Below are 17,676 nucleotides of genomic sequence, written 5' to 3' on the forward strand. Positions count from 1 at the left end.
AAGCCAGGAGCCAGGAGCTTCTTCCAGGTCTCCCACGTGGTGCAGAAGCCCACGGAGTTGGGCCATCTTCCACTGCTTTCCCAGGCCATAGCAGGGAGCTGGATTGGAAGTGGAGCAGCCAGGTCTCGAACCGGCGTCCATATGGGATGCTGGCGTTTCAGGCCAGGGCTTTAACCTGCTGTGCCACAGTGCCGGCCCCGTTGAAAACATTTTTGAAAAATCACCTTTTGATGAACAAAACGCTATAAATGAACTAGGCTAAAATGGCACTTCTGTTTTCCTTAGAGCGTGTATGGGGAAGATGGTGTCTATAACTGAACTGCTAATTCCATTTCTCCCATATCCCTACTGCGCGTGCTTAGGCTGCCTGTAGATTCATGGGCATTTTCTGATGCTGGGCTGAGTGAAGGCAGGCTTTCCTGCACTTGGGATTCCCCGTGAACTAGGAGTGCAGCGGACGTGATTCAGCACCCTTTGCCCCGTAGTCTAGAAGTGTGGTCCGTGTGAGTGCAGGGACAGCTGGACAGGCTGCACCTGGGAGCTCCGGCTTCTGAGTGACGCTCAGTCTCCAGGTGAAGGACTGTCCTTTCCCTTCTGTGACGTTTGGCATGTTTTCCCCATGCTTTGGAGCCGCCATTTCTTCCAGGATACCTGAGTGAAACCGGGGAAGTGCTTGGAGGCAGGTGCCTTAGTGTCTTTGCGTATGCCTGGTTTTGATGTCGTCATAGTAATGCTGGCCTGACTCGGTCTCTGTTTAGGTTGCGTCTGCACTGGAAAAATGGAAGACGGCAATCCGTGAGGCTCAGACTTTCTCCAGAATGCACGTTCTACTCGGGATGCTGGACGCGTGCATCAAGTGGGATATGTCTGCAGAGAACGCGCGGTGCAAAGTCTGTCGAAAGAAGGGTATATCGAGACGGCGTTTCTAATCTGGGTGTCCTAGGGGTTGGGATCTTCACTCCTGATGCTGTGTCTCCCCCGAGTGTGCTGGGACAGACCTTACCTTCTGAGGGTCTGAGGCTACACCACAGTGAGCCCCAGCAGGCCCTTTGCTCTCAGTGAAACAGGAACAGTTGATGCCATCAGGGAGCAGTTTAGTGAATCAAAAACTAAGTCCTTCGGTTATCTCAGAACTTTAGTATCTGTGAGGTCAGAGCAGGTGCGGCCAGCAGGGGGCAGTCTGTGCGGTGTGAGGATGCTCAGATGGGGCCTCTGCAGGGCAAGGCACGTGGGACCGTTGCATGCCAAGATCTTCAGCTGTCCTGTGTGCAGAGAGAACTTCATTGCTAAAAGCCGAGTGATTGTCTCCTCGGGGGCTGAAGTTATTTTGTGAATTAGGTTAAAGTTTAATTTCCAAGGATGGGAAAGTCTGTACAGTCATTCAGGATCAAGCTGATGAAGGGAGGTGGGAGCGGGGAGATGGCCATGCTCAGTTGATTGGTTTATTTTCATGGGAAGTGGGGGGGGGGGCGTGTGGGGTCTCAGAAGAGCAGACTAAGGGGCATTCCTGGCGTTGGCTGGCCCGACCTGGCCCTGCGCGGGTCTGGCGCTGTGCGTTAGGAGACCTGAGCCCTCAGTTACCTGTCCTCTAGTTTATGCTACGTTTCTTCTCAGCAAATGACTGCCTTGAGCGTCAGGGCGCCCCGTCCTGGAGCGTGTGTGGCCCTGTGGCGGCGTGGGCGGGGCGAGTGCTCTGTCTTAGAGCTCCGTGGTTGTGGCCGGCTGCCCGCGGTGCTCTGCAAGCCTCTCTCTCCACAGGTGAGGACGACAAGCTGATCCTCTGTGACGAGTGTAATAAAGCCTTCCACCTGTTCTGTCTGCGGCCGGCCCTCTACGAAGTGCCAGATGGCGAGTGGCAGTGCCCGGCCTGCCAGCCAGCCACTGCCCGGCGCAACTCCCGCGGCAGGTGAGGAGTCTTTGTTTTCAAAAGAAATGAACAAAGAGCTGTTACCGCGGAGCCGCGGTGACTCACACCAGATCGTTCAGGGGAGCTTGCGTTGGGGTTTCGGTACAGAACCCGATCGTCCCGGGAGGGGCCCAGAGGGCCCTGTTCTGCCTCTAGCTTGATGTTGGGGTTTCAGGTGTTCCCCGCCTGCCCTGTTCTCTGTCTCTCAAGAAAGAGCACTGCACAAGAGCTCCTGGAAGAAAGGGGTTAAAGATTGAGATCATTGTGGTGCAAAAAATGTCAGTCTGCGTTTTTCATAAGACACATTTTCCACAAACTTTGCGAAGTGCTCTGCCTTCTGCTTCCATGTTGCCCACGTCTCACTTCTTCACAATTAGATCTCCAGTGAGCACGCGGCACCCTTTTCCCCACGCGCGCTGTCTGCTCCCCGTCAGGATTTGAACTTTGATGCCAGCTTGGATGTGAATTTCTCCCTGGCTTTACATAGCCACTGATTGGCCAGGTGTGGTTAGTCCAGTGTCCAGAAATCTTAGAAATCAGCCTCCTGCCCGCCGCTCTCCATGTGTCAGCGGGCAGACTCACCTTTCTAGTGCCCCTTCTAAACTCACTAGCCTGACTGCTCGCTCGCTCTCTCTCTCTTTTTTAAGATTTATTATAAAAGAGTAACAGGGAGAGGGAGAGATCGTCTGTGTGCCGGTTCATTCCACAAAAGGCCACAATGGCCAGACTGAAGCCAGAAACCAGGAACTTCTTTCAGGCCTCCCACATGGATGGCCGGGGCCCAGGCACTTGGACCATCTTCTGCTGCTTTTCCCAGGCCATAGCAGGAAGCTGGATCAGAAATGGAGCAGCTGAGACACAAACCAGCGCCCACGTGGGATGTCAGGTGGCAGCTTTGTCTGCTTTGCCACAACACTGGCTCCTAGCCCAATTTCTTAAAAATGTTATTTGTTTGAAAGACAGAAACAGACAGACTTCTTCCATCACTGCTTCTTTCTCCAAGCGCCCATAGCAGCCGGGACTGGGCCAAGCTAAAACCAGGAGCCTGGAACTCAGTCTGATCTCCCACGTGGGTGACAGGTCCCCAGATACTTGAGCCGTTGCCGCTGCTTCCCGGGGTGTGCTTCAGCAGGAAGCTGGAATTGGAAGTGGAGCCAGGGGCCAGTGCTGTGGCGTAGTGGATACCTGCAGTGCTGGCATCCCATATGGGCGCTCCACTTCCAATCGAGCTCTCTGCTGTGGCCTGGGAAAGCAGTGGAAGATGGCCCAAGTCCTTGGGGCCCTGCACCCACGTGGGAGACCTGGAGGAAGCTCCTGGATCCTGGCTTCGGATCGGTGCAGCTCTGGCCATTGCGGCCAACTGGGGAGTGAACCAGCTGGTAGGAGACCTCTCTCTCTCTCTTTCTCTCTTTCTCTCTCTCTCTCTCTCTTTCTCTGCCTCTCCTCTCTCTGTGTAACTCTGACTTTCAAATAAATAAATAAATCTTTAAAAAAGAGAGTAGAGCCAGGACTTGACCGCCTGCGCTTTGGCAGAGGATTCAGGCAGCCTAAGCAGCGTCCTATCCACTGTGGTCGTCGTCGGCCCTTTCCCCTGCGGAACCCCCTCTCCCCCTGTCCCCTGGCCTACACTTGGAGACTTAATGCTGGCCCAGGGCTTGCTGAGCCCCGGTTGCCATCACGTCTGTGTGGTTATGGACATTCATGCATCATTCAGCTTTGCCTCCTGTGCTCTCCTCCGTGTTGGGAATAATCTCTGCATAGCCTGCCCCGCGGCCCAGCTAAACTTCACCCTGCTGTCGCTGGGAAGATTTGTTTTTATTTAGTTGAAAGGTAGAGTTACAGAGAGGAAGAGAGAGAGGTCTTCTGTCTGCTGGTTCACTCCCCAGATGGCCGCACAGCCGGGGCTGGGTCAGGCAGAAACCAGGAGCCAGGAGCTTCCTCTGGGCGCCCCTCAAGGGAAGCAGGGGCCCAAGCACTTGGCCATCTCCGTTGCTTTCCCAGGCTGCTAGCAGAGAACTGGACAGGAAGTGGAACAGGCGGGACTGGGGCTGGAACCGGGAGCCGTATGGGATGCCGGTGCTGCAGCCACGCCCGAGCGCCGACCCCGCCGCTTTGTTCACTGAGTATCAGTGAGGCTGAGTGCAGGCTTGTGAAGAGCAGACTGCTGATGTTTGCTGAGTTCACACTGAAATGGGAGGCCATCAGAGGGCAGTCCCTGCAGTGTGCGCCCTGGCGTGGTCTCTCAGGGCAGAGCTGTGTGCTCTGACCCCACCCTCGGTGTCCTCGTGGCTTCTCCCTGCCCTCCAGCTGCTCTGAAACGCGGGGCTGGGACGGGCTGTCCAGAGCGGGGATTACCGTGCTTTGATCTTAGGGCCATCTGCAAGCTGCTCGTGGTGGAACCGGGCCAGCAAGGTGGAGCCGCACCTGCCTGGCTGCTGGGCATCTGCAGTCCACCCCGCACGGGCAGCTTTTACTACCTGCAGTGTTACATTATCTGGCTCCTTTTGTGAGGCAAAGGCATTGTTTTGTGGGGGAGGGGAGCATTGCATTGTGGTCTTGATTCTGTCACCACGGTTCTTGTCCAAGCCATTTGGGGCCTGCTAGAGGAGACAGCTGTTGACACTTGGTTATTCATCGTGTGGAGCGCTGGCCTGGCCTGGATTTGGGGTTCCCTGCCCAGAGCAGATCTGCCCTTCTAGTCTCTGATGACAAGCTGGGGGTCCTGTGAGTCATTAGCCCTTCTCGGGACTACCATTTGGTTTTTCCTCCTCATAGGAATTATACGGAAGAGTCGGCCTCTGAAGACAGTGAAGAAGATGAGAGCGATTCGGAGGAGGAGGAGGAGGAGGAAGAGGAGGAGGAGGAAGACTATGAGGTGGCTGGTTTGCGATGTAAGTGTTCGGTTTGTCTGTGCTCTCCTCACGGTCTGCCCAGCTGCCATGGAGGGGCCCGAGTGCTGCCGCCTTGCTGGCTGTGTTCTCGTGTTAGGGCTGTAGGGGTCCCGGCTACCCTGTGCCCTGCTCTCTCTCGGGGCACACAGTAACAGGAAGCTAGACTTGGTACAGGACTGGGACTTGGACCCAGGCACCTCCTTACGGATTGAGGTTGTCCGAAGCACTGTCTTTTTTTTTTTTTTTTTTTTTTTTTTTTTTTTTTTTTTTTAAGATTTATTTATGCCTGTACTTTGGCTCACTAGGCTAATCCTCCGCTGGCACACCGGGTTCTAGTCCCGGTCGGGGCGCCGGATTCTGTCCCGGTTGCCCTTCTTCCAGGCCAGCTCTCTGCTGTGGCCAGGGAGTGCAGTGGAGGATGGCCCAAGTGCTTGGGCCCTGCACCCCATGGGAGACCAGGAGAAGCACCTGGCTCCTGGCTTCGGATCAGCACGGTGTGCCGGCTGCAGTGCGCGGGCCGCGGCGGCCATTGGAGAGTGAACCAACGGAAAAAGGAAGACCTTTCTCTCTGTCTCTGTCTCTCACTGTCCACTCTGCCTGTCAAAAATAAATAAATAAATAAATAAAATGAAAAAAAGATTTATTTGAAAGGCAGAGCGACAGAGAAGAATGCTTCCTTCCACTGGCTCACTCCCCAGATTGCCGCAGTGCCTGGGGCTGGGCCATGCCAAAGCGGGGGTCCAGGAACTCGGTGCAGTCTCCCGTGCGGGTGGCAGGCGCGTTAGCAGGCAGCTGGGCTGGAAGTGGAGCAGCTGTTACTTGAACTGACGCTCATGGGATGCTGGTGTTGGAGGGGCGGCCCCACCTGCTTCCCCACAGTGCTGGGCCTCGCCTCCACCCCAGGAGGCGTCCTGACTGTCCTTCCAGAGTCAGGAGCTCCTGAAGAGAGCAGAGCTGCTCTCGGGTTCAGCCGGCCCACTCTGACCGCAGAGTCGGGCGCCGGGCTGGCAGTGTGCTGCCGTCCCCCGTGGTGTAGCCTGTGACGCTCGGTCTCCGCGTTAGCAGGAGCTCCTTCTGTTTGTTCACTGAGGCGATTGTCGAAGGGTGTCCCCCTGGGAGGCAGGTGTAGTGCCTTCGCCCGGCCTCGCTTGGCCTGGGCTCACGGCTCGGTGCACATTTGTCTGGGGACAGATTCTGAATGTCTTCTCTCTGTTTTCACTCTTTTTTTTTTTTTTTTTTAAATAAAGAATTGCTTATTTTATGTGAAAGGTAGAATTACAGAGAGAGAGTCTTCCATCTGCTGGTTCATTCCCCAAATGGCTGCAACAGCCAGAGCTGGGCCAGTCAGGAGCCAGGAGCTTCTTCCACATCTCCTACGTGGGTGCAGGGGCCCAAGCAGCTAGGCTGTCTCCCACTGCTTTCTCAGGCACATGAGCCAGGGAGCTGGATCGGAAGAGGAGCAGCCAGGAATTGAACCAGCGCTCATACGGGATGCTGGCGCTGCAGGTGGTGGCTTAAGCCATTGTGCCACATTGGCAGCCCCTGTTTTCACATTGATGATTGCCTAGTACTTCTACCTTGTTACTCCCTTTCCAAGGGATTGTTCCCACCTGGGTGTCTAGGACCTCTGTTTGCCCAGAAGGGTCAGAGAAGCATGTGGGGCTTCAGAGACCTTCGCTTGGGCCGCCTTTGGACTCCACTCCCTGCCCCCAGCTGCAGTTCCCTAGTGCGGCTCCTAGGCCCAGCACCGCTTACTGCTTTTGAGCTGGAGACCCTGAAATAGCCCAAGGAGTGTCACCCGCGTCCGTCCAGAGGTCATCTCCCCACTCCCCACGAGTGACCCGGGCCGTTAGCGAGGAGAGTCGCTGGACCTGATGGAGCAGCCTCGGGCTGGTCCTGGGCCTTGCTGCCTGCGGGCACACTGCGGTGTGCCTGCTGCAGACCTGAGCCGCAGGTCTCTGTGGGGACCCTGGACAGGGCTGTGATGGAAGTGCCCTAGCATTGCCTGTGGTGTTCAGAAATGCAGAAACGAAGCCAACCCTAGGCTGGGTTCAGAGGCAGCCCGTGGCCGTGGCCCTTGCAGTGAGTATTGACTTTTCTCTGGGAAGGAGCGACAGTGCAGGATGGCTCGGGGCCTGCGGACGGGGGCAGCTGCAGCCAGGGTGTCCGCCCCATGAGGCTGAGCTTTGGCTTGAGGAGGTCCTGTAGCTGCCCTGTCAGCTAACGCCTTTGAGGCCTCATTCTTGGAGTGACCACGCCGCCCCAAGGGTGGAGGTCCTGGAGGAGCTGGTGCCAGCGCGGTGACAGTGTCCGTTCCCCGTCACAGGAGGAGCAGGGGCACCCTACCCCCTGGAGAGGCCATGGCCTTGGCCCCGGGACCTCCGCACCCCTTCCTGCATTGCCATGGCTGCGCCCGCCATGCTCGGCTGTTCCGCTCTGATCCTCTCTTCTCATTGCAGTGAGGCCTCGCAAGAGCATCCGGGGCAAGCAGAGCGTCACCACCCCTGCGGCCAGGCCAGGCCGCCGCCCGGGGAAGAAGCCGCACCCCACCCGGCGGGCGCGGCCCAAGGCGCCCCCTGGGGACGACGCTGAGGTGGACGAGCTGGTGAGGGTGACTTTCTGTCCGTCCTCCCCACCCACCCCACCCCACCCCAGCACTAGGAATTTGTCAAGCAACAGGTGGGAGCCCCCCTCCCCCTCCGCAGCTTGGGAGGCACCGGCAGCCACAAGCAGACAGAGGCCCCAGGCCCTCTGGGCTGCTCTGTCCGGCCTCCCCCTGCTGTGGCCTGCGTCGCCGCCTCAGGAGCAGGCAGCCTGCAGCTTGCTAAGGTTTTAAAATAGTTCCCACGTGTCCGCAGCGGGCGCAGGGGCCGGGGCTCCCGGGAATGTCGGCAATGCCGGGGCCTCGCTGGCTGGCGCGGCTCTGCCCACAGTTGTCGTGGCAGGGGCGGGGCCTGCCTGCCCCTCAGCCCGCTGGGTCTTAGCACGTTGTTTCAGGTCTCGCTTGCACTGTAAGGGATAAAAAGCTCTTGAAAATGTGCCTGTTCCGACAGATTCCCCTGGGCTTGGGCACAAAGCAAGCCACTGGGAGGCCAGAGGGCGCTGGCAGGTCCTGCTTGCCCAGCCCTGCCCCGGTCAACTCCGGCTGCTGTGCCTACCTGGAAGGGGCCCCGCGCTCGCGAGCCTGCACTGCCAGAGCTCTCGTGTTGCTTAGACCCTGGAGACGCCCCAGCCCCTGCACACCCCTGGGCTCAGTGCAGTGGCTTGATGGTGCCCCCGCGGCATCACCTTGGCCCCAGGTCCTCCCGCTCTCGGCACGGCCTGGCCCGCTGCGGGGCGATGCTGGCGCCCGCGCACCCGGAAACACCTGACCTCCGTCCTTGTCTCCCTCAGCAGACGCCCGTGTCTTGCCCTGGGCCGTTCTTCCTCCTCCTCCTCCCCTGCACCTGCACTCACGGTCCTTTCTCCCCGGTGCCAGGTGCTTCAGACGAAGCGGGGCTCCCGGAGGCAGAGCCTGGAGCTGCAGAAGTGCGAGGAGATCCTGCACAAGGTGGTGAAGTACCGCTTCAGCTGGCCCTTCAGGTGAGCCCCGCGGCTGCCAAGAACATTCCGGAAAGGCAGCTGCCGCAGGAGCCCCACCCCGGGCCCTGGGAGGGCGTGGCTCGCTGGCCTGGCCGGTCCCAGCCAGTTGGGGGGGGGGGTCCCGGACTGGGCCACGTCACGCGGGCTTCCTGCTGCGTTCTCCCCCAGGGAGCCCGTGACGCGGGATGAGGCCGAGGACTACTACGACGTGATCAGCCACCCCATGGACTTCCAGACGATGCAGAACAAGTGCTCGTGCGGGGACTACCGCTCCGTGCAGGAGTTCCTGGGCGACATGAAGCAGGTGTTCAGCAACGCCGAGCTCTACAACTGCCGCGGCAGCCACGTGCTCAGCTGCATGGCGAAGACGGAACAGTGCCTGGTGGCCCTGCTGCGCAAGCACCTGCCCGGCCACCCCTACGTCCGCAGGAAGCGCAAGAAGTTTCCCGATCGGCCCGCCGAGGACGGAGCGGACAGTGAGGCCGAGCCCGCGGGCCAGTCCCGGGGACGGAGACAGAGGAAGTAGAGGCGGGGCCCTGGTGAGGGAGCTGAGTTAGGGGGTGGGCAGCAGGAGACAGCAAGGGAACAGGAACGGGAGGAGAGAGGGTTGGGGAGCCCAGGAGAGGGGGCCGCCTGCGGGCCGCCCGGCCTGGGTGGGGCTCTCTGCCCAGAGGCACTGTGGGCAGAGGACGGCCTGGGAACCCGGTCCCTATCCCTTCCCTTCCCCAGGGCCCCTCCCACTCTGGCGACCACAGCAGGGTCGGGGGGCGTGGGCTGACTTTGCAAGCTGTGGCTGTGCAGCCTCGCTTCCTTCAGCCCGGATGCCCCCTCCCCCCCGCGGCAGCGTCGGTGAGTGCCATGCACGCAGGATCTGTGTTCACCAGCATTGCGGGGGCGAAGGTCACGTCCCGAGCCATTCCTGAATACCTCTCCCCAGTGCCACCACCCCCCCCAACAAAAATAAAAATAATCAAAAAAAAAAAAAAAAAAACAACAACGAAGGCACTTCACGCGAGACTGGCGTCCTGCTTCTAATCATGCATGTAACCCTTACGTGAGGCCTGGCCGCGGGTGCTGGGCCCGGCCCACCCACACCAGACAAGCTCTTGGGGGAGCAGAAGACAAGCAGGAGGAACGGAATTGTTGAATTTTTTTAAATTGACTTTTCTAGTTATTAAAAGTTGCTTGTTTCAGCAGTGACATTGTATAAAGAACATCTTGTAAAATATTTGTCATCTTGCTTTGGCACATGTACAGTACGATTTCTATGATGGTGTTTGCTCTACTCCCTCCCGCAGAGAGGCTGGGCTGGGCCCGTCCTGGCAGGCGGCGGCCCCGGCCCCTTCTGCCTCCTGTGCCCGCTCAGCCTTCAGCTTGCGGCTCCCTGGGAGCCTGCGCGCTCCCGTGGTCAGTGCCCGGGGGTGGGAGGCCCCTCCCCGCAGCCATCCAGCGCTCACGGCGAGCGCAGGCCAGGCTTTGTAGTCTTTCCCTTTTATGACAGATTTTGATAAAAGTACAGAACAGGGTTTCATTTTCTTTTCTATCAGCTTTGAATTCGGGAGGTTGGAGCGCCTCGGCGCTCCTGTCCCTATTTAAGTTAAAGGAGAAGCGGCCTGGAAGGGGACCGTGCTTGGAGGACTGGGGAGAGGGCCTCTGGGCGGTGGACGCCCAGCTGCGGCCCGACTCCCGCCGTCTTCCTCGCCGAGGACCCCGTGGCCGGCACGCGCGCTCACCGCCCCTCCTCCTGCAGGCTTGGAGCTAGCCCCGATGTCCAGTTTCGTGACCCTGGCCGCTGCGCCCTCCCCCGCCTCTGTCCTAGGTCCAGTCCTTGTTGGTAGTGAGAATCCTACGTTCCCACCTAAGTGACATCGGAACCGGTGGTTGTTTTTTAAATCGTCTTTAAGGAGGAAGGGCCCCGTTCAAGGGTGAACTTGTAATAAATTGGAATTTCAAATAAACATTATGTACTTGTGTTTATAAAGAAGAACCATTGTGCCGGGTCTTCCTTTGTGTTCTCGGGGCTGGGAGCCGGGGCCTCACCACTGACCGCAGGGCCTCAGCCTCCAGGCGCATTCCCAACGTCCTGGTGACCGAATGGTGACCCCCAAGCCTCTCCTGGTCTTTTCTCAGCTCCCCCAAAACTCACTGGAAACAAGGTTACAAGAGCACGTCTCAAGGCTTCGCTGTGGAAATCTGGGTGGTCCCTGAAAAGATTTATTGGGGGAGAGAGAGGGAGATCTCCCAACCGCGGGTTCACTCCACAAATGGCCAGAAAGGCCCGAGCTGGACCCATCAGGAGCTTCTTTGGGTCTCCCACGTGGGTGCAGGGGCCCAAGCATGTGGGCCACCTTCCGCTGCTTTCCCAGGCCATAGCAGGGAGCTGGATTGGTACAGCCGGGACACCCGCCAGCACCCATGTGGGATGCCAGTGCTGCAGGCAGCGGCTTTACCTGCTGTGCCACAGCGCCGGCCCCCTTGGCTGGTCCTTTAATTTTGAGGGAAAGTCTGACATTTTAAAAAGATCTTTAAGGAGAATCTCAACACATAGAATGAAAAGCAGTGAACTCCCACGTCCTTGATGTGGACCCCTGTGCCACAGGCCAGCCTCGTGAAGTCACAATGGTTGTGGGCAGCACCCAGCCTAGGGGCTACGGATACCCAGGTCTCACTCGCGTCCTGTGTCCGCCAGAGCCAGCAGCAGCGGGGAGCTCTCAGCCTTGGGCGCAGGTTCCGCCTGGTGGGGGAGGGGGGCCTGGGAGCCCTGGGGGAGAAAGTTGAGCTACCTCTGGGTGTGTCTCACAGGTCTGGGCTCCTGTGCCCTTTGATTACTGCAAGGCACACCTGACACCTCCTCCTGTACACTTGCAAAACCCTGTGTCGGGAGGGAGTGTGGTCCCACACAGCTGTGGCTGTCAGGTGTCTAGATTGCAAAGCAGCAACTAAGCTCAGAGCCCATGCCTCCCCCTACCTGCAGGGCGCCAAGTGAGAAACACACCAGGCAGGAAGAGGGTCCTGCTTGGGTTCCTCCCTCTCCTACCCCCTGCCCTGGGCCTTAAAGCTCCCTGAGTCCAGCCACTCCCTGCAGGGTTTGGCCTCAGCCCTCTGGTTGCCTGCCCTGAACCCCGTTCTATTCCCAAATGTGGACCAGGTCACTCAGATCCAGGGGGCAGGCTCCACCCAGCCGGGCACGTGGCAGCACAGTTGCCGAGGTACCTTTGGCTCTGGAAGGTTCCCTCGAGCTGGGAGCGGGTGGTCATCTCCCAAGCCCGCCTCGCCCAGCTTCTCTGGACACAACCTCCCTAGGCAAGCCGTTGCCGCCCCCACACAGGAGTCACCGGCAGCTCCTGGGACAGGCTGGCTTTCACAAGCCTGGAGCGCCCGACTGAGCGATCTGAGAGGGCCAAGCCCTCCCTGCACGTGGGGAGAGGCCCAGAGCAGGACCTGGGCCAGGGTCCATTTCCCACTGGGTCCAGGACTTTTCCAAAGCCTTGGCAGCCATGGCCCTGCCCTCCCTGCCTCCTAAGTCCCGGCCAGCATGAACCATCCCAGTCTCAGAGCAGAGCCTCCTGGGACCTGTGCTTGTGACCCTGCTGCCCTGAGCACCAGCCCCGGGCTTGTTACCAAGCCCCAGGCCATCCCCTGGCCACCGACAGCCCTGTGGATGCTGACTGCCCAACTCCGCTTTGGTTGGTGCAGGGCGGAGAGTGTGGCCTGGGAAAACCTGGAGGCAGGGAGAGGAATGGGCTAATGAGCTCCCCGCTTCCTGGGGCCACCCCTTGGCTGGGAGCAGGGCTGGGCCCTGGGTGGGGAGGGGGAGGGTCTGCCTGGTGCTGCCAGCCGTGTGGAGTAGGCACCCAGGGATAGTAATGAAACCTGCACCTGGCTGGAGTCATAGCCCCCCCTCCCAAGATCGTGGGCTCTGATCCCAAAGTGACAGGGGTCTCTGGGACGGCCATGCCCACAGGGCAACCCTGAGCTGCGCCAGCACCCAGGTCTCCTGCACACACATGGGCAGGGGGCCTCTGTGGGGCTTCCCGCCTGCCCCACTGTCCCCACTGCCATTGGCTTCCCCAGTCTTCCCGCAGCGTCAGAAGCCGGGAGCCTAACTCCCACCGAGCCTACGTCCCCGTCCCCAGTGCGGCCCCGTGTGCACTCAGAGATGGTGGGGGGTTGGGGGGACTCACCAGCAATCTGGGGCACCCCAGCCGGCTTCCTGGGTTCCCTTGAAAAGCACAGGGCTCAGTGACAGGCAAAGGGGAGAGGAGGGAACAGCGCCCCCTGCAGCTGGGACACAGCGACGCAGGGCACAGCAACTCTGCCCGGACCCCTCCCTCCGGGTTGGTGGCAAGCCCGGCACCTGCCCTCTGCCAGCGCTGCCCGCAAGGGAGCCCCTGCGGGGGCCCTCGCCCTGCGACCGTCCCCCTTCCCGGCCCAGAGAGGACTCAGCGGTGCCACACGGGGGTTTATTCCAGTCACAGCTTCCAGAGAAACGCAACAATAAATTACATCATTAAATAAACTCCTGCTGCATCCTGCCCGCTTTTCCGCCCCCTCCTGCCTGGAGTGCACCCCCTCTCCCGGGACCCTGTGGGGACTCAGCCAGACCCGCCCCCTGCATTAAGGGAGGGGGGGACGTGGACGGGCGCCTTGCTGGGTCCTCAGGCCCGGCACACTCACTGGCCTGACCCTGACAGCTGGGCAGCCGTCTCTCGCAGCCGCCTGAGCCAGGCCGTGAGCCCCTAGAGGTGGGTGGGGTTCTCCAGACAAGGGTCCGTCTTGGTCATGTGCAGGACCACGGTGGGGGCCTTGTAGTGGCAGTGGGTGCCACGGCCGTAGCCCCCGGGCGCCCGGCAGGCCTTGGCCCGGGCCCGGCCAGCTGCCAACTTCCGGTGGCACAGGCTCTGCCAAGTCTGCAAAGTCTTGGAGCTCCACACCCAGACCCCGCTGGTGATGCCCACCACCAGCGACATGAAGATCTTGAGCATGAAGACGGCCACGGTGGGCACCGAGCCCCCGGGCAGGGAGCAGTCCCTGCGGCCGCCGGGCAGGGCGGCGGCGGCGCACGGCTGCTCCGTGGCACGCAGGCGCCAGTAGTCCATGTTGAGGCGCTCATAGACATAGCACACGATGACGCAGGTGGCTGGCACCGTGTAGAGGATGGAGAAGACCCCGATCTTGACCATGAGCTTCTCCAGCTTCTCCGTATTGGTGCCGCCTGTCTTCATGATCTTGCGGATATGGAAGAGGGCCACGAAGCCGGTCAGGAGGAAGCTGGTGCCCAGCACCAGGTAGCAGGAGAGGGGCACCAAGACGAAGCCCGTGAGCGCCGCGGCGTCCATGCTGGCCACGTAGCAGAGCCCGGTCAGTTCATCCCCTGCCACCTTGCGCAGTGTCAGGATGACGATGGTCTTGAGTGCTGGCAGGCCCCAGGCAGCCAGGTGGAAGTAGCTGCCGTGCGCCTCGATGGCTTCGTGGCCCCACTTCTTGCCGGCCGCCAGGAACCAGGTGAGTGTGAGGACCACCCACCAGAGCGAGCTGGCCATGCCGAAGTAGTAGAGCAGCAGGAAGACCAGGGTGCAGCCGGTGCTCTCCAGCCCTTCCTGGATCACGTAGAGCGCGCCCGCCTCCTGGTCGCAGGCCACGCTCTGCGCGCCCGCCACGGCGCGGATGAGGAAGGCCAGCGAGTAGACGTTGTAGCACATGGAGAGGAAGATGATGGGGCGCTCCGGGTACTGGAAGCGGTGCGGCTCCAGCAGGAAGGTGAGCACGGTGAAGGCGGTGGAGCAGAAGCAGAGCGCCGACCACACGGCCATCCAGACGAGCGCGAAGTCCTTGTCGCGCCGCGACCAGAACACCTCGACGCCCGGCCCGCAGCGCGGCGCGCACGAGCGGCTCCTCTCCACGTACTGGAACTTCTCGGGGTTGGCGCAGGCGCCGGCGCCGCCGCCCGCGCCCGCCTCGCCGGGGGGCCTGGCGGGCCGCGGCGCCACAGGCAGCATGCCCAGGCCCTTGTGCGGCTCGGCGGGGCCGGCCGTGGCGTTCTCGGGCGCCTCCATGCACAGCGCGTGCGGGTCGTTGCGCGTGGGCAGCCGCGCGCAGTCGAGCGAGTCGGGCCAGCCGAAGTTGAACTGCTCCATGATGGGCGCGCAGCGCAGGCGGGCCTGCTCGCACATGGGCCGGCAGGCGGGGATGGGCGTCGAGACCTGGTCGGTGCACATGGGCGCGTACAGCGAGCACAGGAAGAAGCGCAGGTGCCCGTGGCAGCCGTACTGCACGAGCGGCGCGAACTCGGCCAGCTCGGCGGCCGCCTCGCCCTGCGACGTGTGGCCCAGCAGGTTGGGCATGCGGGTCAGGTTGTAGCCGATGCCGCGGCACATGGGGATCGCCACCGCCTGGCACGGCGCCGGCCCGCGCCCGCGCTCCGGGTCGAAGCGGCCGATCTCCAGCGCCGCGCCGCCCGCCGCCAGCAGCTGCCACAGCAGCAGCGCCCCGCGGAGCGGCGGCGCGGCCATCCCGGGCAGCCCCGGCCCAGGGCGGGAGCGCGGCCCCGGCTCACTCGGGCCGCGCCGTCCCGCGCCCCCGTGCCTGCCCGCCACGTCGCGGCGCGCGGGCCATCGCCGAGCCGCCCCCACCACCACCCACGTGTGTCCGGGCGCCGCCGGGAGCCGCGGGCAGCGCGCGGACAGCCGCCCGAGGCGCAAGAGGGGCCGAGCCCGCCGAGCCGCCGCCGCTCCAGCCGCCGCCGAGCCAGAGCGGGCGCCGTCTCCCCGCGGCCGCGGCTACAAACCCCGGGGCGGGGCTCGTGGCGGGGCCACGCCCAGGGGCGGGGCCTCCTGGCCGCTGGGCACGCCCCCCGCCGGACTTTAAAGGCACAGCATCTCGCAGCCCGGCCGGGGCGCGCGCGGGAGGCCAGGGTGCCTGGGGGGCGCCGTCTGCCTGCTCCCCACGCGTTGCCTCTCGGCTGCCCAGCTTGTCCCCGCGGCAGGGCCGGTCTGCGGGAGGCTCCCCCGCTGCCCACACGCCCGTCCGCGCCGCCTCTTTCTCTACCCCAGGGGAGCAGCGGGGAAACCACTTCTAAGGCGTCCACTTTCCGCCTTGGGCGCAGGGACAACCCGAGCGCAGCCTCTGCCGCTACATCGATTGCATCTGACCTCGAGCTCCTGTCTGCGAGCCTCAGTTTCCTCTTGTGTACAGCGGACAGGCGATCACACAGCTGTGCACCTGCTTTGGGCCCGCGACCTCCCCCGCAGTCGTCTAGTCGTCTCTCGTAGTCACTGTCCCCATTTCCAGGTGTGTAACCTGCGGCTCCGAGAGGGCTGGCCACAGCTGCTGAGTGTTTTCCCTTTGGGATTGTCTGGCTCCAGACCCCACATGACTCTCCCAAGATCCTCATTGTCACCCCAGCGCCTCCTCCGAGGGCGCCCCCTCAGAGCTGCCAGGGTTCCCAGGTAGCGCTACAGGGACAAACCAAGTGGCACAGGCAGGCCTCCAAGGGGCTTTGCTCTGGGACCCCCAGACACTGGTATTCCCGCCCTCCCAGCTGTGCCCACCCCTTCAGCTCTGGCTTGGATTCCAGGAGAGTTCTTAGCCACCTGTCATAGTCCTACAGGAAATCGGTACCCATTTTATAGGTGAGAAACTGAGGCTCAGAGAAGTTGTAGTGTTAGTCCAGGACTACATAGCTCATAAGGGGCGGGCTGGGCATTTAGAGTCTCCCCCTGCCCGTCGCCACCCCCAGAGGAACAGCACCCGCCCCGCTGGACCTGTGAGCTGGAGCCTGTGAGGACACAGTGGTGGTGGTGAGGGGGAGAACACGGGGCTGCCATCTCCCACACGTTCCCAAGTTAGTGCTCTCAGAGCTGTGCTGCCGTCCGGAAGGGACAAGGACAGGGAAATGCTGTCCCCAGCACACAGCTGGCCCGGCTCTCAAGGGAGGTCAAAGGCAGGAGTGTGGCTCCTCTGGAGAAAGGACCCAGCTTTGACCACTTGCTTGACATCGTGGAGCTTCCAGAATGTCAGGCACTCCCCACTGTGTTGGCAGTGGCAGTGGGAACCCAGGCAGGGCCCCACACCCCCCACCACGCCCCAGAGACAAGCAGGGTCCAGCCTCCAAGCCTCTGGTTCCCTCTCACCCTGATCTCCCTGGACAGGGCCAGAGGCTCTGCTCTGGGGGCCGGGGTCCCTGCCTGGCCCTGTCCCAGCACACTCTGAGCCCGCCTTGCGCCTGCCCTCACTGTCCTGGTAGCCACAGCTGCTCCAGGGCGGTGAGAACGTTTGTTTCTCTGGCTCTAGGCAGAAGAGGCATCCAGGTGCCTGAATGGCAGGGCGGCTCCGCCCAGCTGCCTCGTCCCCAGCCAGGGGCTGCAGGAGTGTGTGTGTGTGTGTGTGTGTGTGTGTGATCACATGCCACGCCCCCTATGGTGGAGAGCAGGGCGGGGAGGGCGTCCCAGGGGCCGTGGGATGCCAGGCCAGTCGCCATGGCAACAGCCGCTCCTGGGAAGCCAGAGATGGGGGGTGGACCGGCCCCGCCCCCGTGCAGATGCTGCCCGGGGCGGGCGAGGAGAGGGTTCTGGGGCCGCCTGCCCACCCACCCGGCATTGTCACCGGATCCCCTCTTTACAAAGGGGAACAATGCCCAAGGCGCTCACTGAAAGGGAGACTATGAGGACCTCAATGCCCAGCCCGGCCCTGCTCCCTGGGCAGACGGGGCCCCTGAGACGCTGGCCATGGGAATGGAGCCTCCTCCCTGGGGCAGCAGGGTGGGGGGAGCCTCCCTGGGGGGCGCCTCCCTCCCTGGGGGCCTTGGATGGACCCAGGTGCCCTGCACGTGTGGGAAGGGCCAACCTTCCCAGCCCTCCCACCCTGGCCCTGGCCCTCTACAGGCTCCTCTTAATATCACCACCTAGACTATGGCCAGCACTCAGCCCCGCCGTGGGACACATGCCAGCCCCCTGGGGACAAGCCCTCCCTTCCCCCCATCACTCTTCCCCTACCTCCCCCCCACCGCTCAGCTCTGATGTTGCCTCCCCCAGGACACCCCAGACTCAGGCCCCCACCCCCAGCCTGGCCACTGCACCTGTGTCTGGCACCCCATAAGCCGGGGGCTGGGGGGTGCGGTTTCTGGAGGTAAGGACCTGGCTGTGCCTCCTCCGCACCCATCACCCCTCTTGGCACCTGACCTGGTTCCCATAAATGTGTGTCGGGTGCCAAGAATGTGGGGTCGAGAAGGGGGCCATAGATACTCCTGGAAGAAACTGAAGGCACGTGGAGGGCCCGAGGTTGGGGAAGGGGTGTTGG

At 61.9% G+C, this 17,676-nt stretch overlaps 2 protein-coding genes across 3 annotated transcripts in view; one reads left to right on the forward strand and one right to left on the reverse strand.

Moving 5' to 3' along the window:
• BAZ1B (bromodomain adjacent to zinc finger domain 1B) overlaps nucleotides 1–10,363 on the forward strand; it is a 73,091-nt gene extending 62,728 nt beyond the window's left edge. For both annotated transcript variants that reach the window (XM_051835449.3, XM_089321985.1), the window contains 6 exons: nucleotides 759–906; nucleotides 1,759–1,906; nucleotides 4,682–4,797; nucleotides 7,257–7,402; nucleotides 8,276–8,379; nucleotides 8,548–10,363. In XM_051835449.3, coding sequence (XP_051691409.3) covers nucleotides 759–906; nucleotides 1,759–1,906; nucleotides 4,682–4,797; nucleotides 7,257–7,402; nucleotides 8,276–8,379; nucleotides 8,548–8,905 — 1,020 coding nt within the window. In that variant the 3' untranslated portion in view covers nucleotides 8,906–10,363. The remainder of the gene's footprint in view (nucleotides 1–758; nucleotides 907–1,758; nucleotides 1,907–4,681; nucleotides 4,798–7,256; nucleotides 7,403–8,275; nucleotides 8,380–8,547) is intronic.
• A 2,465-nt stretch (nucleotides 10,364–12,828) lies between these two features.
• FZD9 (frizzled class receptor 9) lies at nucleotides 12,829–15,147 on the reverse strand. Its single transcript, XM_008249097.5, has one exon. The coding sequence runs from the start codon at nucleotides 14,889–14,891 to the stop codon at nucleotides 13,119–13,121; it is 1,773 nt and encodes a 590-aa protein (XP_008247319.4). The 5' UTR covers nucleotides 14,892–15,147; the 3' UTR covers nucleotides 12,829–13,118.
• Between the last annotated feature and the right edge of the window lie 2,529 nt (nucleotides 15,148–17,676).

The sequence above is a fragment of the Oryctolagus cuniculus genome, chromosome 19 (assembly GCF_051225735.1).
Source record: "Oryctolagus cuniculus isolate XC-2025 breed Fujian yellow rabbit chromosome 19, ASM5122573v1, whole genome shotgun sequence".
Taxonomy (NCBI): Eukaryota; Metazoa; Chordata; class Mammalia; order Lagomorpha; family Leporidae; genus Oryctolagus; species Oryctolagus cuniculus.

Bases quoted from the DNA above. Each gene is read 5' to 3' on its own strand.
- FZD9 (XM_008249097.5), bottom strand. From the start codon at position 14,891: ATGGCCGCGCCGCCGCTCCGCGGGGCGCTGCTGCTGTGGCAGCTGCTG.